The sequence below is a fragment of the Lygodium microphyllum genome, chromosome 26 (assembly GCF_053477565.2).
Source record: "Lygodium microphyllum isolate KBCC chromosome 26, Lygodium_microphyllum_v1.1.10, whole genome shotgun sequence".
In the NCBI taxonomy this organism is placed as follows: Eukaryota; Viridiplantae; Streptophyta; class Polypodiopsida; order Schizaeales; family Lygodiaceae; genus Lygodium; species Lygodium microphyllum.
Genome location: NC_141160.1, coordinates 121,883,961 through 121,910,781, shown reverse-complemented (window position 1 = coordinate 121,910,781; position 26,821 = coordinate 121,883,961). Strand labels below are relative to the sequence as shown.

Genomic DNA, 26,821 nt, shown 5'->3' with positions numbered 1-26,821 from the left:
AACAATTTTTGTCTTCCCGGACTAAACCAATCACGCTGGAAATGAAGTTCTTCGGCAGAAAATGGGACTATCACGTGAACCACCAATATGTCTTTTATGTGTAGGACGAGTCTAACTGATTTCAGTCAGTTGATAACGGATTTGGCTCCTAACTTCAATCAGCTGGTGACGACCGTTGAATGATTGCTCTCCCAAGACAATTGGTGTGATGTGAGGCACGTGAACTCTCCCAAGACAACTGGTGTGAGGTGAGGCACATGAAGTACTGTCTCACGCTTTGATCTCCCTGCAGTGTCTCATGCGAAGAGACGTCTCCTTGCGGTGTCTCATGGTCCTTGCGGCGTCTCACAGTCCTTGGCGCGTCTCACGCTTTTCACCTTCCCTTGCGGCGTCTCACGCTTTTTGTCTCCACACGGCCAGTTTTAACGTATGACGGGTGACGTGTCCGTCAAATCGCCTGGCCTCGCCTGAAAAAGACTTCACGAATGACTAGCAAGATCAGGACCCGACGACTCCAGCAAGATGCGATGGCGGCTCTGATACCAATGTTAAGCGACTCAAAAGATGAAGCAAAATTCTAGAGGAATACAGTCCAACACTCAAAGGGCACGAGATCCCTTTTCTTCCTCCCAGCCTTGCCTAGTTATTGCTAGCAACTCCCATCGTGATCCAATTGCCAGTCGTCACTTGTTGCTGAGTCCTACTATTCCTGGACTCTCTTTAATTCTAGGCTCCCCTAAATCCCGTTCGGGCACCCAAGGCCCCGGACGGTCATGGCTCGTGCCTGTTTCCCGTAATTTACCTTATAAATATAATACCCTAGCTTTGCTCTGACAATGGGATGTGGGGTGGAGGGCTTACTCCTAATCATGCATGCTATAATCATGATCAATAGTCTTTCCATGCTATCCTAACCATCATAATAATCCCTCTCTACTCCAATCTTATTAGTTAGTGGGCTAAGACACCTGTGGTGGTACAAGCTGCAACCCCATACCTTTGCTCCATATAGTAATGTAGGTGTGACTAGGGTGTCAAACACCCAGAGTTTGGTACAGGGCTCTTGGAAGTGTATGTGAGCACATTGACTCGAGTTCCCCTAGTGCTACGTATCCACGTGCCAGACGTGCCTCTGATGCCCCTCTCAACAAAAAACGTGGGCTAGAGAAGGTGACTCCCAAATAGACATATTCCCTCACATGCTCTAGTATGTCTCCCCCAAATGTGAACTGGTACATAGATCTAGTCACACATGTTGCTGAAGTATTGAAAACCATGGTTTTGGTCTTCCCAAGGTTCACTGTGAGGTCTTTCCGGTGAATCTGAAATGAGAACAATATCATCTGCATACAGTAATATTGGTATCAGCACCCGTGCCAGGCTGGCTCCAGCGCCTCCTCGGTCTACGTAATCAAACACTTTATCTATGTATAGACCAAACAATGTGGGTGAAAGTGGACATCCTTGTTTCACTCCTATGGTATTGTCAATCCTCTCTGATAGCCCCCAAGGTGCTCGTACATGACCTATCACTACCTTGTATAATGCATAGACACCCCATCGTATACCCTTTGATACTCCAATGTCCTGCAATCTCTGCATGATGCGTGTACGAGGCACTGTATCAAAAGCTTTGCGGAAGTCGACAAAGCAACAATAGATCCTCTTGTCTCGGGCTTGACCCTCCTCAATAATGGCGTGTGAGAATATGGTCTAGCGTGGTATATCCTCGACTGAATTGTGCTCTCTTGCTTTGCATTTCAGCCCACTCATTGAGTTCATGCTCTAATATAGATCCATATATCTTGGCCAAAGTATGACCGATCATGATAGTCCTGTAGTTGCTAGGAATCAGGGGATCACCACTTTTAAATAGCGGAATTATAGTATTGTTTGACCAACTCATAGGGAAACCTTCACATATTGCTCTATTGAACATATGTGCTAATATGGGTGCTAATATGTCACAAGCATGTGAGAAATGTTCTGCTACTAGTCCATCTTCATCCTGTGCCCTCCCATTTTGTAATCTATAAATTGCATCCCTAACCATTTTCCATGTGAAGAAAGACTACTGTGTTGGCCTACAAACTTGTGGGGGATGCATAGGTGGCTGTCTTGGCAGGTCATACAACTATCTCCCATAGTCAAGCTAAGCATCTGGTGATAAAATCTGTATGGGGGGCTGTCTTTCATGAAACATCTTCCATGCGCTCTTGCTATCCCGTCCCAAAAATAGCTGATATATCTGTGCTTCTGCTTTCGCTAAGTAGTCTTGTTTCTTCTTCCACACAAGGTGTTTGAAGAACGCCTTTGCTTGGCAATGTGTCTGAGTGCTTAGCTCGACTTCTCTCTATGAGAGAGAGAGAGAGAGAGAGAGAGAGAGAGAGATGAACGTCTACAAAAGGCCAAAATGACCTATGAGACCATGAGTTACAATCATGTGTATGATGGTACAACTATTTGGGAAAAATATGTAGCACAAAGCAAAATAAGAAACGAAACTAACTATGGCTATGTGTAAAACATAGAGCTGTATCTAGTAACAATGAGCTCCAAATGGTACAATCTCATGTGGGTATGGAGGGCCTAGCTCTATCCCAAGCAATAATCACCTGTATCGGCCTATGAAGGTGTTGTCGGTGTCTGTGTCGAGGCCTAGGGCGTCTGGATTGGCTAAGCTGAACGGCTCAATCAATCAGTACTTCTTGTCTGTATGTGGACTATGGCGGTGAGAGAGGCTGGGAGCTTGTTTGGCACTTGGTAGACCAAGTTTATTGATGGGAGATTTCAATATGTGTACTAATGCATTGTAGTCTACCTTTGATCATTCAGCGATGGATGCTCCCAAGAGTTGTGTTTGTGGAAGCTTGCTTTGAACGTTGTTAAGCAAGATCTTTGGTCGTGGCTTTGCCCATTGAATTTCGGATTCACTTGATGCAGCACATCACTACATGGTCTAGAGTAGATTGTATCTATCTCATGCATGATAATGCCTTCATGTCAAAGGCTTTGGACATGCAAGTCTTGCAAAACTACACCTTGTTGGGCACATTATCTTATGCAGTTTAAAATGCTTGCACAGCCGGTGGTTCCTTTTGCGCAGTTGTTGGGTAAGCTTCCATTGTGCTTTAATTGTTCTATTTGAAGCACATTGTGGTCTTCAACTTTGCCGTTGGGATGTAGGGACATAGAGCCAAACTCAAGGGGCCTCTACATTACGAGTTGGATCTTGTGCAGTGTCATGAAAGACATGTATTTTTGAAACCTCACTTAATATGTGGATTAATTTCTAATCACATGATTAAGTAAATGTTGCACATGTGAGGTGCAACTGGGATTAAAGTAAATTTACGAGCCCGGGACCTGAAGAAATCACAGGATGCCAAAGGCAAAAGTTGCTATAAGTTATGCTGCACATATACTTGGTGGTATTTGGTGCCAGTTATTGGCCTAGGTCATCCATTTGGCTATAAGTGTCAGTTTGGTGACACTAGAGAAGTGACGTTTAATGATACCTAACGCCAATCTGATGGTTAAAGATGGCGCAGAGACACTCGGGAATGGAAGTTGCCTAGCCAATTTAATTATTGGCCAGTCAGATTATTTTTCAGGGCACCGAAATAATTATTAGATTAATTTTCAGCATTTTAAGGTTGGAAATTAATATTTAATTATGAAAAATGCTGGAAACACCATTTGGGAAGGTTGCTATTTGTGAAAAATGCCCATGCAAGACTAAAAAACGTCTTTAGAGGCTGGAGAGGGCATTTTTATAAATTTAGCCTGCAAGAGAAAGGGAGAGGAGGCTGCTATTCTGATTTGCAGCCATTGGAGGACCTTCTAAGGCTACCAAGGGCAAAAGAAGACCAATCAACAACAGGAGACAGTATCTACAGGTTGTTGAGGCAGGGCAGCAGCAGTAAATGACTGATTTTCTTCAGTTCTTTGCATCTACATGCTGTTGTAGTAGGGCAACAGCTGCACTTGACTGATTTTCAGTCATTCTTCAGGACTTCTCTCTTTACAGCTTTCCCTCTCATCTCCCAACCATTTCACAGCCTTGCTCTAAAGATCTCAGCATTTGGACCCTTGGATGCTGAGAAATTGCAAATTTCTTTGTTGTAAACCCTAATTTACAGCAGAAATTAGGGTTTAGCAGCAGCCTTGGAAAGCGTGCCAGAAATTGGAAGCTCCAAGACTTGGATTCAACAAGGTTGAAGGTGAATTTCAGCTGAATTCAGGTGGAGGACTAGCCAGCCATTGAATTTGGGGCATTTGTCTATGAAGTGGGTGAAGGCCAATTGAGTGTCTGAATCAAGGGGCAAAATAGATTGAAGACTTGCGGGTCACTTTGGACAGCAAGGGAAGTTGAAATACCGAAAGGGATTGGGAGAATCTCATTGTAAATCAACTTTTTCTTCAATAAATCTAGAGAAATATCGGAAGGGGCACCGATTTTGGGGCCAATCAGATGTGCATTGTTACTACTGCCCTCTTTGAGAGTGGAGTAATGGGACTTGGGCACTTTCAAGGGGACCGATTCTCCTTCTTGGAATTCCAAATTACTTCTTTTCTCATCAGCATAGAGTTTCATGTGAGTTTGTGACTTTTTAAGATTCACTTTGCATTGCTAAAGCAGGGCTTGCATGTGATCCAAATTAGCTTGGCTTTGAGGGTTCATATTATCATTAAATAGACTGTAGGGAGGAGAACCTTATACCTGTATAATGTCTCCTCAAAAGGGGAAACCTGAATGCTAGAGTGGGTGGAGTTATTATAGGCAAACTCAGCCAAGTGGAGCCACATATCCCAACTATGTTGTACATATTAATGGAAAAAGTGCCACAAGTATGTCTCAAGATATTTATTTACTATTTCAGTCCGACCATTTTTCTGGGGTGGTACGGAGCAAGCTTGCTACCCATAGATGTAAAAAACGTTTGCCAAAAGTTGCTCATAAACTTAGAATCCTGACCATGCACTATGACTATTGAGATATTTACAGTCACACCTACTTCAGTCCCTTTGTAAGGAGCAGTGAGGGCTTAGGACCAGAATCCCATATGCATAGTAGGAGGAGTGCTACCATTCAATTCCTATAAAGCATTGTACTTGCACTCTTTTCTAATACAATCAAGATTAGTAGGTAAATTTGTGGCGTGGATGTCATAGCCTCTGAGCATGCTTTTATCGCAAGACAGAAGGGCAAAGGCAGCTAAGTAAAGAATACTTCGTAGAGCTGTGGGACTCGGGTACTTCACAAGGTAATAAAAAACAAGGGGACACGCAAGCCAAAAAGGGAAAATGCCATTATTGTAAGAAGCCAAGCCATTACATCATTGAGTGTAGAAAGCGCATTGCCAAGAAGAAGAAAAGGGAGTCAGGAATGTCTGTTTCTGATGCTCCTTCCACTGCTATTGACTTTGAATTTACAAACACGGACTATTACTTTTATACATGCTATTGTCCAAGATTAGTAGGTAAATTTGTGGCCTTTGCCCTTCTGTCTTAGTCTGAAATAGACTGCTTTTGACAATTTTGGGGCAAGAAATTTTGGGGCTTTTTCTCATACAATGTTGCTGAGCATTGAATGCACCTTGGACTGCATGCATTACAGACAGTTTTGACAGAGTGTATCTCAGTTTGCTAATTGTAGCAATTTCTTTGCTGTAATTTCTGGAAATTTTGGAGATTTCTGGGTTGGTCCAGCTTGGACATTGCTCTTTTGCTTCTTTTGGCATTGATTATCATGGCAAATCAGGGAGGGGATGTATTTACCTATGTATCCAAGGAGGATAGATTGGATGGCAACAACTACTCACTTTGGTCCTTCATGATGAACAATGTGCTAATTGCAAAAAATCTTTGGGACTATGTTAGCAGAGAAGAAGTTAGGCCCGGAGTTGTGGCTCGTGCTACTTCTCCAGGAGGGTGTGGATAACGGGCACCTCAGCTTGTTCAACTTGCTCCAATTCAGCCAGTTCCCCAAAGATTAGCAACTCAAAAAGCATGGGATACAGAGGATGCACAAGCTTTGTCACTGATTGCATTGGCAATTCAAGGGTCCATCATCCCTCACATTCGGTCTACAACATTTTCATAAGAAGCTTGGCTAACTTTGGAGCAGATGTTTGTTGGTAAGAATGAGACCCGCATCTCTTTCTTAAGGAAAGAGCTTGAGACATTGAAAATAGATGAGGGTGATTCTATGTAGGATCACTTGAACAAATTTCAAGACTTGCATGAGCAACTTATGAATGTCGATGAGTACTACTCATATGCATAGTTGATAGCTACTACATTGAACTCATTACCTCCTTTGTACTTGGTCTTTCATACGGCCCTAAACCTCACCATGAGGATTGCCCCATAGCCGATTACTTTTCTTCAGTTAGTCAATTTGCTTCTCGAGGAGGAGCAAACAAGAAGAAATAGTGGCGTGGATGTCATAGCCTCTGAGCATGCTTTTATGGCAAGACAGAAGGGCAAAGGCAGCTAAGTAAAGAATACTTCGCAGAGCTGTGAGACTCAGGTACTTCACAAGGTAATAAAAAACAAGGGAACACGCAAGCCAAAAAGGGCAAATGCCATTATTGTAAGAAGCCAAGCCATTACATCATTGAGTGTAGAAAGCGCATTGCCAAGAAGAAGAAAAGGGAGTCAGGAATGTCTGTTTCTGATGCTCCTTCCATTGCTATTGACTCTGCATCCTTTGTTGCAAACACGGACTATTGCTTTTATATATGCAATTATGACTCTTCTTGGGCTAAGAGAGCATTTAGCTCTACTGAGGATGCATGCACTTATTTTTTTGACAGTGGTGCTTCTAGGCACATCACATCTTGCAGAGATTTATTTGCTTCTGTTGGTGTAGCTCCAATTGGCAAGTCTATAGAGTGTGCTAATAATGCACCATACCCTGTTCGAGGTATTGGAGAGATTGTGCTCACAGCCATTGATGGCTCTATTCTCTGCCTACAGGATGCTTTATTTGTGCTAGGTATAAAGAAGAATTTGCTCTCTATTCCTTCTTTGGCAGGTTGTGGATTGCAGGTTACCTTTGATTATGACAGATGCATAGTGAGAGATAAGGAACACATGACTTTGGTCTTGACTAGTACTTTATGTCATGGATTATATGAGCTAGATGCTCTTTCAGTTGATCAATTAGCATGCTTAGCATCCACTCTTAGTCTTGCTATGTTACAGGTAAAGTTATGGCTTGCTCACATGGGGCATGTGAACTATGGTAGCTTGATGCTCTTATAGCGTACACAGATGCTAGATGGATTCTTTCTTTTGGAGAAACGTCCTGAGCACTTGTGGGAATGATGTATTTTGGGGAAAATGCATAGGTTTTTTTTTCCTCGTGATGTTTCTTTTAGAGCCACAGCCAGGTTACAGTTAGTGCATTCAGATGTATGTGGCCCTATGCAAACAAAGTCATTGGGTGGATGTTACTATTTTGTGACTTTTATTGATGACTTTACTCGCTTTTGATAGGTCTATTCTTTAGTGAGAAAGTTAGAAGTGTATGATGCATTTTTGACTTTTTTAGCACTTGTTGAGAATCAATCTGGCTGTAAAATAAAAACTCTCCGTTCGGACCAAGGGGGGGAATATATGTTCTCTATGCTTAATTCTTTTTTGAAACAAAAGGGCATTGTTCATCATTTCACTTCTGCTTATACTCCACAGCAAAATGGGGTTGCAGAGAGGAAGAATTGGTCAGTCATGGAGATGGCCAGATGTATGCTAACGGCAAAGAGCTTGCCACACAATTTTTGGATGGAAGCCATAATGTATACTTGCCATGTTTTAAATAGATGGCCTACCAAAGCATTAAATAGTGTTACGGCTTTTGAGGCTTGGAATAACCGAAAACCTTCTGTTGGGCACTTTCCTACCTTTGGGTGTCTTGCATATACACACATTCCTGAGGTACTCGGAAAAAAGTTGGATAGCAAGGCTGTCAAATGCATTTTTGTGGGATATAGTAGTGAGAGCAAAGGCTACAAACTCTATGATCCTGTCTCTAAAAAGGTATTTGTCAGTAGGGATGTACTCTTTTATGAAAATTCAAAATTATCCCTTGCTGGTTTTGACACATATTAGGCTGCCAGTGATGTATTTGAAGGGCTTCTGTCCATTTCATTTGGTGATTCAGTTAGAGTTTCAATAAGTGAACTTAATGTTCAGCCAACTGCTCCGTTGGAAAATGCATGAAATTAGCCATTGGCTGATCTAAATAGTTAGCAAAGTGCTGAATTTGAAATTCAACAATAGCTTGTGCACAGTCAAGAGGCAATGTAAATTCCTAGATGATATTTACAGATTATGAAAGATAGTCCTCTGGATGCACCGTGGCTGGTCGTACTAGAAGGCATGCTTGTATGCATGATACTGCGCATACCATGGACTTTGTTATGGCAGCAAGTACAATTGATTAATGAGGAGCTTGAATGTTTTGAGGATGCACGACATACTGTGCATTGGATGGCAGCAATGTAAGCTAAATTTGATTCTATCATTAAGAATCAAATATGGGATTTAGTGTCTTTACCCATTGGGAAGAAAGCCATTGGAACAAAGTGGGTCTACAAGCTGAAAAGGAATATAGATGGATGCATTGAAAAATATAAGGCAAGTCTTGTAGCTAAGGTTTATGCACAGAAGAAGGGCATTGATTATGAGGAGACATTTGCTCCTACCTCTCGAATGACTACCATCAGGTCTATGGTTGCTTTGGTTGCCCATTATGGATGGACTGTGCATTAGCTAGACATTAAAACTGCATTTTTACATGGGGAACTTCATGAAGAAGTATATGTACATCAGCCCATTGGTTTTGCAGTTGAGGGATCCAAACACTTGGTTTGCAAGCTGAAAAAGGCTTTATATGGCTTGAAACAAGCTCCTAGAGCTTGATATGCAAAGATTGATGTCTTTTTACTCAACCAAGGGTTTATAAATAGCTCACCTGAGTCTACCCTTTATGTATGTAAAGAGGGGGGATCCATGCTGATCATTTGTCTATATGTTGATGACCTTTTGCTTACAAGGACACATGATCAGATTTCAGCATTTAAACAAAATTTGGAGCAAAGTTTTAAGATGTTAGACTTCGGGTCTTTGCATTATTACTTGGGCATTCAGTTCATACATAATGCTAGAGGTATTGGTTTACTAGAGTCAAGATATATTGGTAAACTACTTTGCCGCGTTCCATTTTATCTAATGCCTGCATCCATACTTTAGATTGCACATTAGCTTTACATGCTTTCAAACTTGATTTAGTTGGCTCAATTTGCAGCCCATAGGTAGCTACATCAATTGCTGCATACGCATTCTTTACAACTAAATCTTCTAATATTTTCTTCATTCCACCATTGCCAAAATTTGGCTCCAGTGGAAGACTAGTTTCAGCTGCATGAATTTTTCCATCTTTCCAAAAGACGAGCTTTTGTACTTCAGCCTCACGGAAGGCAGAACACTCCCTCTTGTCGTATTATTGGCTGTCACACCAAATACAACGCCTCTTATAGCCTTCTATCATGGGTCTTTGAGTTGATGATTGTCCTCGTTCTTCAACTTTGACATCCAGCTTCTCCACCTTGAAACTAATTTCTGTAAGATTCAGATGAAGGTCACGTATGCTTTTAATGAGTTTATCCATTATATCATTTTTAGAAGGAACAGAAGAAGAAATAGTTGGTTGATTGGCCAAAGAAATAGGGGATTTTTAAGGTGGAACAAGCTCCATCAATGGAGTTGTTGAAGTTAAAGTAGAGCCCAATCTTAGTCGCATCCACTCTCTTCTACTGTTACCACTACCACCACGACCACCACCATTATGACAATGACCAATGACGAACAATCGAAACTACTGTCATCATCGTTGTTGTTGTTACTACTACTACTATTGTTATTGTTGCTGTAAATACTACTACTATCATTGTTGGTGCTACTCCTATTGTTACTACTACTGTTGTTTTTGTTGCTATTACTACTACTATAGTTATTGTTGATATTGCTACTATGGTTGCTATTGTTGCTACCATTATTGATGGTACTGCTAAAACTTTTGCTACTATAACTGCTCCTATTGCTATTGCTCATGATACTTGTGCTATTGTTACTCTTGCTACTCCTACCAGTTCTACTACTCTACTATTGCTGCTCCTACTAATAATACTATCACTACTATTGCTACTATCACTACTATTGCTACTACCACTACCACTGCTACTACCACTTTACGAACTTAGCAGCATCGCGGAATAGGGTGAGTCATCACAACTAAGATTGTAGCACCTTGCGGGCTATCGTATCCCCGCTGAAGAGCCCTCCCGCAATCTCACCATGCGCTTCGCTTAGCACATCGTGCATCTCGTGCTCGCACAAGCATTGTCGTAGCAACCCGTCTTGTCCTAACCTATAAAGTTGGCCCCAGCTATCAACTGGTAAGGTTGGATTTTCAGAATAAGTCTCCTAAGCATGGCCTTCTCGATAGGTCTCTTGGGTAGACCGTGCTCTAGTACTTGGACTATATCATCTACCCAGTACAACGTTAGATTGGCTTTAAACAAATCTTTCTCACTAGACAAGCTGAAAAGATGAGCGTCCAATAAATCGTCAACTATGCCTTGTTCAGCAACTTCTTTGGTGGGTGTTTGGGACATGTGATCAGCCATGTAGTGCTGCTTCCCCTTGCGTACCACCATAGAGAAATCAAATTCCAGAAGAAGAAGCAACCATCTAGCTATGCGTCCAGCAGTGCAAGGTTTATTTACAAGATATAGCAAGGCTTGATGGTCTACAAAAAAGGTGAAAGGTGTGGTCAGGAGGTAGTGTCAAAACTTCTTTACAGCGAATACCATGGCCAACCTCTCCCTTTCTGTGGTGGAGTAATTCATCTCTGTGTCAGTGAGCTGCCTACTAGCAAAACTCACGAGGTAATTATGTTAACTGCGTCAGTAACATTTGTCCATGCAGTCTTGATTCCTGATTCGGAGGTAGCATCTTCTAGGCGATCAACAAGCTTCTCTTGAAGAATGGGATTTTCCGTCTTGAGGAATAATTCAATCTTCTAACCTGCATCAAGTTGTTCAATATTACTTTCAAACTCATGGTATAAAGTTGTTGCAGCCAAACCTTTGTTGGGTTTCTCAACCTAATCAGTGAAACTTTTCTTCGTCATTAGGCTAGAGTCTTCTAAGAAGAATTATTCGCGTAGGGCTTTTTTGAATGTAGCCCAATCCACATCTCGCTGAAAAAGACCATGGATTCTTTCTTGAAGACCATGCTTGGCTAGTCTGGCAAAATAGCGACTCCATGCATGTTGCGGTACACCAAAGAAGATAATTTTCTCAACATACAAGCTAATAAAAACAGAGACATTTTGACTATTAAATTGTTTTAATTCCTGTCAGGCCTTGATAGCTATGGAATCAATCTTCTCTTCATCTTGCCGTTGTTGTTATTGTTATAATATTTGGATTTGTTGTTGTTGAGTCTGCTGTAGTATGTGCACCAACTGTTTTAGAGTATCTCCTGAAGAATCCCCCATATTGGAGTTCTCTTACCCTGATCTTCACGTCGGGTTCACCAATGTCGGAGCGCATAGAGTTAAAGGTCACCACAAGGGTTTGGCAAGAAAACGGGACAAGATAGATGGAGATATGTCTTCAAGAGATAAGTAGATTAGAGTGAATGCTTAAAGGTTCAAGAGGTACTTCCCCGTCAATCACAGGGGTTTGAGAGAAAAGAATGTATGGGAGTTCAAGAGCTTAGACTCCGGAGATGGTAGAGATAAGAGAAGACATGAAGGTTTCAAGCCAAGTTCTTGAAGATGTTGATAGAGCTTCCAACTGCATGTTCTTAGCAAAGATCACAAGAGTATTATCTCATAAGTTCTTACTCAAATCAAGCTTGTTTTCTTGAATGTAATAGCAATCACAAATTATAAAATCAAGTACAATATGCTGCCATGTATCATAAACAACTCTGCATCCCATCATTCATACACGATGCCATAGCACGAATCAACTTTACATGATTGCATTCAATGTAGACTGTTAGGAACAAAAGCTTATGAGTCAATTACAAGGCTTGTAGGGCAAAGAGACTTGCTTCAAGAGAGCTTCAGATTGAGTTCCTGATAAGGATAAGTTACCACAGCAAAGAAATAAGAGAAAAAGCTCCTCTTAATTCAACTCAAAGCATCTATGAATGATCTACAAACATTGACGTGCCATAGGAAAACGTAATACTTGCATATTTTGACAAGATGTCTTCTGTAGAGTAAGAAATGAATTGAAAGAACAATGCTGTAGCTAATTCTCTGAATATGGTTGAAGATATCAGCCCCAAATCAGCCCAAATATCTTCTGGGATTACCTCTGATGATAGCATAAACTTCCCCAAACACGGTGTCAGTGCTTTTGGTGTCGAGAGTCCACCAGGGGGGTAAGAGATAGCAGGGTGAAGGTAGATTTAGGAAGACGAGTAGACGGAAGAGAAGGGGTTCGAAGAAATTGAAGATGTAGAATAATACTCCCAAAAAGAATTAGAAAATGTAGAAGAATACTAATAGAGATGAAGCCTGTCAGTTTATTTCCGCATTATGAGAAGATAAAACTCTAATAGAAAAAAACGTGTATAAAATAATACATTCCTCTATGCTGCTCAGATCGCCAATCTGATGCTTCCATTGGCTCCGAAAGGGGAGTAACATGCTAGGATACCTGGCTGGAATTCTGCCAGATCACTCCTTCATCTCTCACTTCGAAGTGTTGTCCATTACCTGAAAATAGCGATCGCACGTCGTGCGATTTCGTCAATTTCTCTTTTTACATAAAATTCTCTCCAATTGGCTGAAAGCTATATGCTTTCTTTTACATATTATCATAATCTAAAAGTTGTCTACAGTTTTATGGATTTTTACAAGAGATAATATCTAAAATATCAAAAATTGACTAAAACTTGTCCAAAAATCTAATATTTTTGAACCATGGATACTAACACTAATGTCTAAAATGACATTGGCTCTCTAAATCAATAAGAAAGCTACACTTTAGATTTTTTTACACGGTGTGCACGTAGCAGCACGACAACGCTGAACCTGCTGTCGTGTGCTGGACCTACCGTGATCCTACCTGCCTCAATTGATTGCTAGTCTTTAGTACAACCTGTGTTGAACGAGCCTTGTGGCTTGAGCAGCTTGGGCCGTGGTCTCGGGAAGCTCGCAAAACTTGCGCTCTGATACCAGTTTGTAGTGATGGGTTAGGCATGAAGATCAACAATCAGTCATTACGCGTAGCGAGAGACAGAGAGAGCAGAGCAGAGAGTGTACGTTTGTAGGTACTATGAGGAGTGTATACCTTTAGGTTTTTAGATATATATATATATGTGTGTAAGTACAAGTGCTAAGGGTGTGTTCACATCCGAGAACATTTAAAGACATAAGGCCTTTATTCCCAACATGTCCATCTTTCTAAGGATACCCTAGGTCAACCCTTCTAGGAGCATACCTATAGATCTCTAGTAGGAAAGGTTCTTCAAGTGACTCACACTAGATTAGATTTAGTATACTTAGTTAGTTTGCTAAGTCAGTATTTCACTACATCTAGGATGCCACATTGGATTACATGTCTTCGTGTTTTGAGATATTTGTGGTGTATGTATTCCTATGGCCTAACTTATAGATCTGGTTTCTGTTTGCAAGGTTACATTGATTCTGATTCGGCAAGAGATCCTAAAACCTGGCGTTCCCATGGCGGCTACCTCTTTACCTTGGACACGGCTTCTTTTGAGCAAATAGTGTCCTCACAATTTTTGAGCAAGAATGACTGCTAAAAGCTCAAGGTCATGGGCAGCATGGTTTTTCTCGTAAGGCTTAAATTTGCGAGAAGAATAAGTCACAGGGATGTAAAATTTTAAGATTCTTTAATCTTGCCAATAACATTTTATTAAGTTATTAATTAAATATGTAAGGTTATTTAGTACATGTGATGCACACGGCAATTATTTCATGGTAGCAGGCCAAGGACCGCGAGGATGCAGTGGGTGTTAGGAAAAAGTTTTGATAAGTTATGCCGACTGAGCTTTGGGGTTCAATTGGTGTCAATTTTGAACCTAGGACAATTATTTGGCTAATAAGTGCTAGTGGTGACTGTAGGGACTAGCATTAATCAATTAATTAATGCTAGTCTAAGAGTCAACAGAGATTGGGAACTACTCTAGGTTCTAGATGGCCTAGCCAATTTAATTATGGATTCTGAAAATTAATTAAATGGCTATATAATACTGAAAAATGGGTTTAGAAGACTACCACTTGGCAAAAATGACCATGCAAACTGAGAAAACGTTTTTTGGGGCTGGGTCCTAGTCATTGTGTTAATTTATAGCCTAGGAGAGAGGAAGTTGTTGATTAGGTGACAACATTTTGGAGATGTTTGATAGTAGGTGACTCCATTAAATGTAGACTAGAGTAGAAAGCAGGTAGATTTTAGGGTTTTCTCACAAAGAAAATCAAATTTTTCTCTCATCTTGGCTTTGTCTCACCTTCTCTATTAATTTCTTAAAAGATCTTAGCAATTCTTAGTCATTCTCAACAAATCTTCGCTAGATTTGATGGACAACATGAGGGTTTTTGCTATAAAAACTTCTTGTAGAAATTAGGGTTTAACAACCACCTTCGAAGCTATGCCAATAGGATAAGGCATTGTACATTGAAATCTACACCTGAAATTCGTGGAATTAACAGGGATTTTAGATGCCAGCCCATCCATTGTAAATCGGGGCAGTATTTGGCCGGAGTTTATGGTTCCATTTGTGTAAGTCTTGGGTGAAAATCAAGGAGCAATTGGCTCAAATTGCTTAGTGATTGTATGTACAGTAAGGGACTTTTGGATTAGTAAACGAGATTGTGGAATCTGAAGTTATACACTGCCCATTAGCAATCAAAATTAAAGAAATGCTGAAAGGGGCACTGGTTTTGGGGCCAACTAAGTGTTTATGGTCCAAGATTGTTAAGGTAATGTGTGCATTTTAGTTTATGCTGAGTTATTAATTGCTATTATTAAGTGTTTGATCAAGTTTTACCACCCTGTCCGAAGAGAAAAGCTGGTTTCATGGTTCCATTGCCGGAATACCACCCCCAATCTCTTGATTTGGTGGGCTCAAGACACGTAATTGCAAGCCAACGCTTTGTGCTAGTGCTGATTTTTTCTCTTAGCTGAGAAATTACAACAATGTCTCCATACAACGAGATGGAATGAAGTAGTGATGATGCCTCTCAGTATGAACATTTACATGGGAATGAAGGAAATGCAATGTCTAATCTTGGATAAGACTCAAACCATGAACAACAAGCAAAAAATGTTGTTGTTGGACAAAATGTAAGGTCTTCAAGGCATAATGACGCTAATGACCAGCAAAGTGGAGGAATTTGATGATGACCAGTTTAAGAATTGGATGAGGATAGTAGCAAATTGCTTTGCGAAATTAGCAAAGGATCCTTAGCTTACCTGATCTTTGAATGCTCCAAAGCACAAGGGCAAGAAGAAGAAGTCATTTTCTACACCTTCGAGACAACAGGGTGCAATTGAAGGAAATGCCAAAGCCTTCATTTGAAGCTCCTAAAGATGCTATTGAAGCAAAATAGTTAGTACCTATGGGGTAAGGAATGCAAATGCAAGGCCATCATGGAAGTGTCAATCCAACGGATTATGGACAGCCAGGCATGCATACTATGATGGGGCAACCAGGATACTTTGGCGGGAGCATTATTTTAGGCACAAAGGAGCATGTTTAGAGTGAACCACCACTGCAATGCATTTCCCTTCAAGAAAGTGGTTGCGTTCAAATCTTTGAGGTCTCCGTGAAGTTCCCCCCCTGAATAGGCTATATCAAACTGTTGAATGAAAGTCAAAGCTTTCAGCCTATCTTATGCACCATTGAAGGACTCAAATTTCACTGCTTTTCCACCCTTATCATAGTCTTTTGCTGCCCTTTTGGGTGTCAAGTTGTCATACACTGGCTACGGCAAAAAGGGTGCATTTGCCGAATTTACATTAAAACCAACACCAAATGGAGTATTTGCATGTTTAGCAGAGTAGGGGTCTGGAGTATTACCTGATGTTCAAGGGAAAGGTAGCAGTTCCACTCCAATTTTGAACAACTCTCATATATCTCAGATGTATTCAACATGTTTCCAAGGTACTATGTTGCCAGTTTGTTTACCATGGGGTCACTACTCAGTGTACCAGTCACTGTGAGATGTATGCAAATGAGTATGGTTGTTACCATGGCTTCTAAACTATACTTTTGTATCGGTTTGGGATCAGTTCATGATTTCTTGGGCACGAGTTTTTGCCTCAGTTTTGAGATCAAATTCTGATAAGTTTCAGCTCAATTTTGGATCAGTTTGAGAACCGTTTATGGTCACTTTTGGGATTAGTTTTGCATCAGCTTTTGCAACAGTTGTTGCTGATCAGTTTTTGCAATCAGTTTGAGGTCACATGTGCAGTAGTTTGTGATGAGTTCTCAGATTGGCAAATGATCAATTTATGATCAGATTATGCTTAATTTTCAATGGTTTACAATTTGTTCCATGGACGGTAGTATGATAATAAATGCCATTGACAATCTCAGCCATGGTTTATGCTGAGAATATACTTTATTATGGTTGTGAAGTCAAAAAATTTGAGAAACATGTCCAATTGGAACTGTTGGCACATATGGATGAGGATTGAAACCAAACTACTTATCTTCTATCAAAACTCTAGTTGTGGTAGAATCATCAAACCGATTGCTTCTCTAAGAAGTGCTTATTCAAATGTGGCCAAGCAGTTTTGGTGTTTAACACTCAGATGGCGAAGCTTTTGAGAAAGTTGAAATTTTGCCAGAGTGCCTAGTTCTAGGTGTTCTACGGTACCAAATCAAATTATTTCTAGCTCATAGGTCTTCAGAGTAGTCTCCTCCCCCACATCAATAATGGATTTTGGTTGCAACACTATAATGCAAACAAGTTGGCATGCCCATTCCCTATATTGGATGAGTCCAATGAGTCTCCAGCTTCTCAGTTTGGAGACGAATCTCTTGATACACCAATTTTGATGATAGCAGGTGTTCAATTTCAAATACCCCTAGTGGCTAATGATGTGACTTACATGGAATATTTTAAAGGCACTTATTGTTTTAGGCAAGTGATATCTCTAGTGGCAATATAATGTTTCACGATACAGATGTCACTTATGACTCATTATGGGAAAAGTGGTTGACATGGTGAGCATGCATTTGTGATTTTTTTTCAAGACTTGCTCATTGGTACCATGACATATGAATGAAGTTTTCTTAGGCTTGTTTGCCAACTATTGCATTCAGCTCGCTCTCTTTTGTTACCCTCTTGCTCTTTGTGTTGTCTTATTTTTCTCTATGAGCTCTTCTCGGCAACCATGGTGGCTAACCAAGTTGTGTTTAACAAAGTTGTGCCTCTTCTCCCTAATCACCTTGAAGTTATTTATGCTTGGGATAAGTCCTTGTTTTTAGAAACCTTTATCTCCTTTCCATGGAGCACTATACATGTTCACCTACAAGCTGCCATTGTTGCTTAGTTGCATTAAGGATTTCAAGATTGGGAGGACATTATCATCAAGGACAGCACTGGACAACATGCACCATTCAAGGTACTCAAAGCATTGAGGATTTAATCAAGAGCTTGGATATGCATGATGATGAGTGCAAAGAGAAAGGCAAGGGCAAATTGCAAGAAAAGTATGATGATCACAACATGGTTCCTAGTAAGTCTAGTGTAAGAATTGAGGAGATAAGTGCCTTGGAGGTTGATTATGATTATGATTAGATATTGGTAGCTTTTTCTCATGATGTTTCACAATTGGCTGATGCCTTGTCCACTTATGCTCATTGTTGGCTGATTGATTCAGGGGCTTCATTACATGTTACCCGTCATCGAGAGTGGTTCCATTCCTATTATTGGAGAGGGCCATGCAGTTAGAGTATGACTCATTGCTGAAAAACCATACATGGAATTTAGTTCCTTTGCTCAATGGAAAATATGCATTGATGTTTAAGTGGGTGCACAAGTTGAAGAGTACATGTGGATGCCCCAAGCTAGCATATAAGGCCAAATTGGTTGCTAAGGGTTTTAAGCAGGTGCATGGTATTGACTTTGATGAGGTACTTTCTCTTGTAGCCAAAATGACTAACCTATGCTTAGTATTGGCCTTGGTTGCTTGGTTAGATTTGAATATCTATCAAATGGATGTTAAGACGGCTTTCTTACATGGGGACTTGCGTGATGAGATTTATATGCAATAGCCTAAGGACTTTCAATATTCAGTCATTCATTCAGATTCTACTATGTCCATTGTCACTAAGTTACCCTAACCCTAACTCTGTTCTATTGAGTTTATGCTTTGTCGTACACTTTCGTTAATGTTCGTGTATTAGGGTATTTCTTCACATCTTCACTTGTCATGGGAGATACCCATGGAGAACCTGGCCCTTGACATGACTTGGTGGAATAGATACGACAATGACCATGAAATCAATATCTTAGGCTTGGATGGTCTTGTCTTGTGATGCCTTACTTTTAGTCATTGTGAACAGTATATCAGATCCTTTCACTCAGCAGTTGTCACTTTGCCTTCTGGTCTTAATTTTCACTAATTATCATTTTCATTTTCATTCCTTATCATAGTTTAGGCAGTTTCATTATGCCCTTTAGATATAAACTATTTTAGGCTTTTGTATACTTTGTGATGAAATCTCATGATACCTGCATCACATGCTAGGGTCTCATGGGCCATCCTTACCTTTTGCAAATGTTAATATAACTTACTTTCTTCTATCTTTTCTCATATCCTAGTAGTTTCTTGAATGTTGCTAGCAGACTGCAGTATTGACAGTAAACAAACAACAGATATTTTGTGACTAGTGGACCTTAATCCTAGCACGATCCCGTGAGTTTAGTGTAACAGGAGTCCATTGTCATGAACCACTGTGTTTTAATGTCAATTGTGAACTAACTTGAAAGACCTGAGTCAGGACACACAAGTCAATTAATGAATAGTGAATGATCACATTTTAACTATGGTCAATGGAGTATTTGTTTTAAAGCTCTGTTTTATGTTGTATACATTTAGACGTATTTATAAAACTCGCCGTTTTGTGTATGCTGTTTATTTCTGGGACTGAATCTTCATTTCAACTTTTCCCCAGCTGTTTCTGTTTCTTAGTTTCAAAAACTCCAAGCAACAATGTCCTTGGTATCTGAGCTATTGAGCGTGTGACATCTTCTGCACTCCACATAGCATCCTTTCACATTATCAACTGAAGCTTATACTAGCATATGGATGAACACTGTTAGCAGCAATCAGCTGTAGCTTCAGTTTGCTGTAAACATCTGACATCTGGTATTCTTTGTCTTTTTTTAATAAAATGAGAGAATTTCTATCAAAACACCTCAGTGAAAAGCTGAGATAAAATACAAAGTACAAGGAACTCTGTAAAGAGTAACTAAATACATCACAAATACAATGGTTGTGTGAACAACTAATCCAATGGGCTCTAATGCCAAACCATCGGAGGGGTGGTATGGAAGAAAGTTTCTCTTCTCTTCCTCATCCTATCCAAGTTTTTGTGGATCCTCTGCCATCTCCCACAGAGAGTGTGAATGATCTCTATCCAAATCCTTGATAGAGTTTTTGTTGTGGATACATCCCGAAGGTCAATAACATGGCTGCATCTCGCGATCCAAATGTACCAGGCTATGATATTGGAAATCAGGTCCCATATGAGATAGTCTCCATGGGTCCACTGCGCCTGTGAATAATTGGGGTGGGGATCTTCCTCAAATGCTCTCCAATGATGAGAAAATAAAAACTCCCTTGAATATCCTCATAGCCGTGTGTTAGGCCTCTATCTGTGACCCAAGCTATAGCCCCTTGAGGTCACCACCATGGTCTCTATTGTGCCATGGAATATCCTTGGGATCTAGGACAGCTCCATAGGGAGAGTCTCTATGTCTCCTCTATCTCACCACATCTCGTACATGCCACTAGGTTCTTGCCATATTCAAGCCAAGTGCCAACCTCTAAGCTCCTATGAGCTACAAGCCATAGGAAGAGAGATATCGTACATGCCACTAGGTTCTTGCCATATTCAAGCCAAGTGCCAACCTCTAAGCTCCTATGAGCTACAAGCCATAGGAAGAGAGATATCTTTCTAGTCTTAAAGTTATCATGTATCCTCCTCCAAAATTTGTATCAGAACTCATTTGAGATTTTTGTCTCTTTGCTAGTAGGGGTCATCTATATCCTCCTCCCCAACCAGTAGTTAGCCAAAAAAACACTATGCCACATGGTCTATCAAGGAATAGATCCCTTCATACCCACTCTCTTGGATCCCACTATAATCTCGATAGAGATCTCCTTTAATAAGCAAGATGTCTCCGTGCATCTACAATATAACTGGCTAGATTTGGGTCAATGTGCCACTTCCTCTTGAAGTGTGCCACTACTTTGACCCTTTGCTTGGAGTATCCAATGAATGCTTTTTGGTCAAGGTCCTCTTGCTTGAGGCGGCCATCCTCCTTGACCATAAAAGCAAATATCCTATCTCTGCTAGTTGCAATGACTACTAGAAGAATGCCCCTCTAGAGAAAGACACCAATCGAAGTCTGAGAAGTGCTTGAACCTGTCCCGCCAATCTAGTGGAACTCCCTCCATAATGAGCTTAATCATAACTCTGGCCCCCTTGAGACCTTGTAGTCTCTATCTCTGGTGCACAGATCGGATGCTATATGCTCGCGTAGTGAACGCCGGAAGGTCCCCAAGAGCAAAAGAACTCTACTTTTTGCACAAAACTCAAGGTAGAAAGCATGCACGACATGAACAAGAGACCAATTGGATGCAATCTCCCCCCATACCTTATGTGAGCGCTCCACAAAGCATGTATTTTATGTATTAATCATCTTCAAGCTCAAATAATAGCCCAAATTACAAAATAGTACGCTTTTGGCTTTTGAGTTTGCTTTAGCACAAAATAGAAATAAAGCTAATGGGCGGGCGCCCAAAGAGTCAGGCATACCCAATACAATGTCCAAATACAAATATCATAATCGTGCGCCCATGTGTATACAAAATAATAAATAAATATCCAACGCCTTAATAAATAGGCGCGGCAAAATATAGGCGCCATGCCTAAGGTATGCACCCATCAAAATATAAGTGATAACTCGAATACACGCTATCCTCCAATGCTTTCCTCCGCCACTGCTGCTATCTCTACACATCAACTGAAGCATTCACAATCGTTAGTAAAATAATACAATTAAGCCGACAAAAGTGAATACCTAGTAGTCTTCAGCTACATAAAATAAATCAACTGGTTAGAAATCAATCCTAACCTTAATTTATCACGAGTGCACACTCTAAACTCATAAACGTTTATTAATTTAATATGTATTTTGCGGAATCACCCGCTATGGAATCACCCATGTACACATTAAATTAATGAAACGCCCGAAAAAGATAGGCGTCCCCATCAACTTCTCACACAAAGAATCTACTTTGTGTATGAGCCCCGGTCAACAAAGTTTACGGAATCCACCGTAAAACCTCACGGAATCCACCGTGAAATATGCCTCCTGGCATCATGTGGTCTTCAGGATGTGAAGGAGGGAATCCAGGTGGTAGATCGTCAGCACAACAATCTTTAAATTGTGCAAGGAATTCTTTATGCCTAGGGTGCATATGTTTGTCTTTAGCTTGCAGTTCATTCACCTAAATTAGATAATATTTACTACTTTTGCGTAATGCACGTTTAGCTTGAGTATGAGTAAGCAGTGGAAAAGCATTAGATGCATGCATACCATATAATGTAATGTGTTTTCCTTGAAAATGAATATTAATTGAATGCGTAGAATAATCTATGTCAGGATTATGTTGATGACGCCAAGGCATACCTAAAATAATATCACTGGACTGTAATAGTACAACTAGAAAATTCATTCTTTCAGTATATTCACCAATTTAAATTTCTAGATCATGCACCTCTTGTGTTCCATTATATACCTTGTTCCTAAGAATGCTACTTTAATGCGATAATGCGTAGGAACAGTTTGTAATTTCAATTCTTTCACTAACTTTACAAAAATAAAATCATGTGTACTACCATCATCATGCAAAATAATCTTTTCTTTTCCATGCACTAAACATTTCATTATCAACAAAGAATGTGGAGTTGGCATACCTGGTAAAGTATCCGAAGGAGTAGTAATGTCGTCCTCATCTTCCGTAAAGTCGGGCATTTCCTCATGTTCTTCATCTTCCATTGCTCCAAGATAGTTGATATGGACAGGTGGCTTCTTCGATTGGCAATTGACTGCTAGATGTCCAAGTTGATGGCATTTGTAACACACTATAGATTTGGCTTTAGATATATTGTTGGCAATGGCAAGAAATCTAGGAATATTAGGATTTGGCTGTGAAGATGGCATAGGGTTTTGATTGGCATGTGATGGTAAAGGAAGTGGTTTTGTCCAAGACTTACGGAAAGATGATGAAGGAAATCGACTTTGATTGAATCTTCTAAAATTTGAATTGAATTGCTTAGAACCATAGTTACCATTTGTTTGAAATGGTTGTGGACGCTTGTCTCTTCCTCAAAGCTTGTCTTCAGTGTCATGAGCTAAAGAAATTGCATCTTCAAGAGTTGCAGGCTTAAACATATTGACTTCAGCGTAGTAATGCCCAAGTAATCCAGACATATACTTGCGCGTATGAGTCACTTCAGGTACATCTTCAAGCATGCGTAATTGAAGTGAGGCATTCCAAAAGCGTTCGGTGTACTGAGAAATAGGCTCACGATCTCTTTGCTGAAGAAGGTCCCATTGCTTTATGGCTTGTTCATGGAATTGTGGAGGAAGGAAATTCTGTATAAACTTCTTTTTGAAACTCTCCCAGGTAGTGGGACAATCTATACTCATACGAACCACGGTCCACCAAAGAGATGCTCTATCCACTAAATGATTAGTGGTACACTTGATGTTATCTTTTTCAGCGTATGTCTCCTCATGAAAGTAATCATCAAACTGACTGATGAATGCAAGAACAGTTTTTCCATCTCGAGTGCCATTGAAAGTACGGAATTGGAAATTTCTTTTACTTATCTTTGTTAATTTGCGGATGGATTGAGCTTCAAGAGTCGCATCAATGGTTCGTCGGATAAGATCTTCGGGTTGTGGTTCCTCTTTGTCGGTAGTCGATCTTTGTAAATTGGCCAATTGAACTTGCAATGCTTGCCGGGCTCTTCGGTCTTCATCCAACTACATCATAATTAAATCCAACTTTTGTTTCACCGTAGGTTCAGGAAGATCGCCTTCAACCATTAAATCATCCATATTTGGTTCCGTCATCCTATAAAACTTCAAAAGACCTCACACTCTCAAAATCCAATTAGCGGGATAAGTGTAGCTCAAGATCGGGTGTACAAGGCTTATAGATTTTTGTTTGGCTTTCACGGTCTTCGTCTTTGGAAATTGCGGGATTTAAAATCTTTGTAAAATCTGTGTTTGACCTTCTGCGTGTGCTGAAACTGGCTCAGTAAGTCTGCGTATGCGAACAGAGTCTTCGAGGGAACAACTTTGCAGTTCAGTGCTTCTGCGCAGGAACAATCCTTATGGGAGTTTTTGGCACAAGTTAGTTCTGACTTTTGGTGACTTGACTGATTTGCTGGGTAAGTAAATTTGAACTTGCAGAACTTGCGGACTTTTAAGACTTGCAGAACTTAGGAGTTACTTAGTAGTTTAAGGCTTTATGAAGCCTATGTGATTTTCAAGTAACGAAATATGTTGGCAACGGATTTGAACGCGACGACGGTATACTGACACTGCCTAATGACGAACTTGTGGAGTTAAGCTTCTTAAAGCTTAACACTAAGCTTTCTAACCTTTAAACTTAAGCTTTGAAGCTTTATGAAAGATATGGAGATTACTGTTTTCTCTGTACAAAGCGACTTGGAGAGAGGGATGTAGGAGTGGTCCTCCGCCGTTACAGGCCGGTCCTTCACAATCAGAGGCTGTAAACAGTGGTTCTTGACCGCCAAGAATCCACCCGTATCGACCATTCGTAATGATACTGACGGTAGAGCTCGATCGTTTCGGGAGCTCCGCCTTCACAGAAGATGGGTAGCGATTGGAAGCTCTCGATCTCAGCTTTGCTCTGATATCATTGGTGCACAGATCGGATATTGTATGCTCGCGTAGTGAACGCCGAAAGGTCCCCAAGAACAAAAGAACTCTACTTTTTGCACAAAACTCAAGGTAGAAAGCATGCACGACATGAACAAGAGGCCAATTGGGTGCAATCTCCCCCCATGCCTTGTGTGAGCGCTCCACAAAGCATGTATTTTATGTATTAATCATATTCAAGCTCAAATAATAGCCCAAATTACAAAATAGCACGCTTTTGGCTTTTGAGTTTACTTTAGCACAAAATAGAAATAAAGCTAATGGGCGGGCGCCCAAAGAGTCAGGCATACCCAATACAATATTCAAATACAAATATCATAATCGTGCGCCCATGTGCATACAAAATAATAAATAAATATCTAACACCTTAATAAATAGGCGCGACAAAATATAGGCGCCATGCCTAAGGTATGCGCCCATCAAAATATAAGTGATAACTCGAATACACGCTATCCTCCAATGCTTTCCTCCGCCACTGCTGCTATCTCTATACATCAACTGAAGCATTCACAATCATTAGTAAAATAATACAATTAAACCGACAAAAGTGAATACCTAGCAGTCTTCAGCTACATAAATAAATCAACTGGCTAGAAATCAATCCTAACCTTAATTTATCACGAGTGCACACTCTAAACTCATAAACGTTTATTAATTTAATATGTATTTTGCGGAATCACCCGCTATGGAATCACCCATGTACACACTAAATTAATGAAACGCCCGAAAAGGATAGGCGTCCCCATCAACTTCTCGCACAAAGAATCCACTTTGTGTATGAGCCCCGGTCAACAAAGTTTACGGAATCCACCGTGGCACGGAATCCACCGTGAAATATGCATCTTGGCATCAATCTCTGAGTCTCCTGCGGCAGCTCGTGGAATGCAAACCAATCTTATGTTCGCTGTTATCTTCCATTGTTCGTGTTTTCTTTCACATATTATGAAAATAAGTAAACGAACAGGTAAACATCATGTCATATGGGTTTGTAATCTTGATTATATGTTTGAACCCTTGTCTTTATTGGCTGAGGATAAAAGTTCCTGCATTTGCAGTTCTTCCTAGATGTTTGGAATTAATGATGTGATGGGCATGCTTTTAAAAATAAAACAACTGTTTTTACTGATTTGATTTCCATGAGAGATGAAAATACAAATCAATTGATATGATAGACTGCTCTGCAGTTTGAGAGATTTTGCAGAGAGTTCTGAAGATGGTTCTCTCAGGATAGCTGGAAAGATGATAGTCATCTAGGAGTACCACCATGCAGCACAACCTATGGCTTATTAACATTGGCTATTGAGAGTTTCAGTGAAACTAAGCTATGAGAGTTCCCAGAAAAATCTGACCCTTGCAGACAGCCTCTTGTACATATGGTTGCTAGGCAGAGTGAGGGCAAGAGATTATCAATAGTATTGTAGCCTGGCATGACTAAAAGGCAAGGTGTAGGCATGTGGTAAGCAAATGACTCCTTCAATGTAGATGATCCAAGCCACATGGCTTGAAATAATCCAGTTCTTCAGATGCTATTAAGAAAATCTATGGGAACTCAAAGAGGATATACAGACCGTAAGTAGAACAGATGACTTATTCAACAAAAATAAGCAGCTTGTAAACAGAAATGAATAGTTTTGCACATGATATATTGCATGACATGGGGAAGATGTACGGAAAATCCATGAACAAGATGCTAGGTTAGTGCAAGAGTTGTTGTTGGGTTGACTAAAATCCATGCCATGTGCCTGAATAAGTGTCCCTATACTGTTTCCAGATGCAAGAGGTGCAATTCCATCACCCGTTTTCCTCGATACAATGATACACTGAAGGTAAAGAGTATATTTCAGGGGACTAAGTCAATTCAGCCCACCCACATTTTTGCACCTCCACAGATAGGAGTTAATTTTTTCGTTCAAAAGGAATAACAACTATTTAATTCAACAACCTACTCATACTGATAGATGTTGAACTGTTTGCATTTCAGCTAATTGAAACAAGAAGTGGACGCTGTGGAGAATGGGCAAACTGCTTTACACTCTTTTGTAGAGCTCTTGGGTATCAAGCACGACTGGTTAGCTTCAAGATGCTTGTTCCTTGGAGACTGATTGAGAAAGTTGCAGTTAATTAGACTACTATTTTTCATGTCGTCATTTGTGGCAGCTTCTACATCACATCTGCTTCTCTTTATGACAGGTCTTGGATTTCACAGACCATGTTTGGACAGAGTGCTTTTCTGATCTTCTTGGCCGGTAATGATGATGAACAGTCTTATCTTGGTTTATTTTAGAAAGGTGTTTTGATGAGGCCACAGAAAGGTTCAGTAAAACCCCTCCAAATTTCTCCTGCAGATGGGTACATATGGATCCTTGTGAAACAGCATTTGACAAGCCTTTGTTATATGAGCAAGGGTCAGTTTTCTTCCTACAATCTTCTTCTCAACCTTCCAAACTAGAAATAGTTCTCTAATCCTCTGGTGTGCTGGGAAACTTCTAGACGCTTTTTATTTTTAAATATAGGGTGTTGGCAAGGCATTGGTGTGCTGGC

General features: G+C 40.4%; 1 protein-coding gene across 2 annotated transcripts in view; it reads left to right on the top strand.

The window, feature by feature from the left end:
• The window catches only part of PNG1 (peptide-N-glycanase 1), a 253,484-nt gene that overhangs the window by 194,953 nt on the left and 31,710 nt on the right, over positions 1 to 26,821 (top strand). For both annotated transcript variants that reach the window (XR_015688796.1, XM_087667535.1), the window contains exons 8-11: positions 26,052 to 26,106; positions 26,262 to 26,348; positions 26,471 to 26,526; positions 26,626 to 26,685. Coding sequence is in view for 1 of the 2 variants with exons in the window: in XM_087667535.1 (XP_087523661.1) it covers positions 26,052 to 26,106; positions 26,262 to 26,348; positions 26,471 to 26,526; positions 26,626 to 26,685 (258 nt within the window). In the remaining variant the exon portion in view is untranslated. The remainder of the gene's footprint in view (positions 1 to 26,051; positions 26,107 to 26,261; positions 26,349 to 26,470; positions 26,527 to 26,625; positions 26,686 to 26,821) is intronic.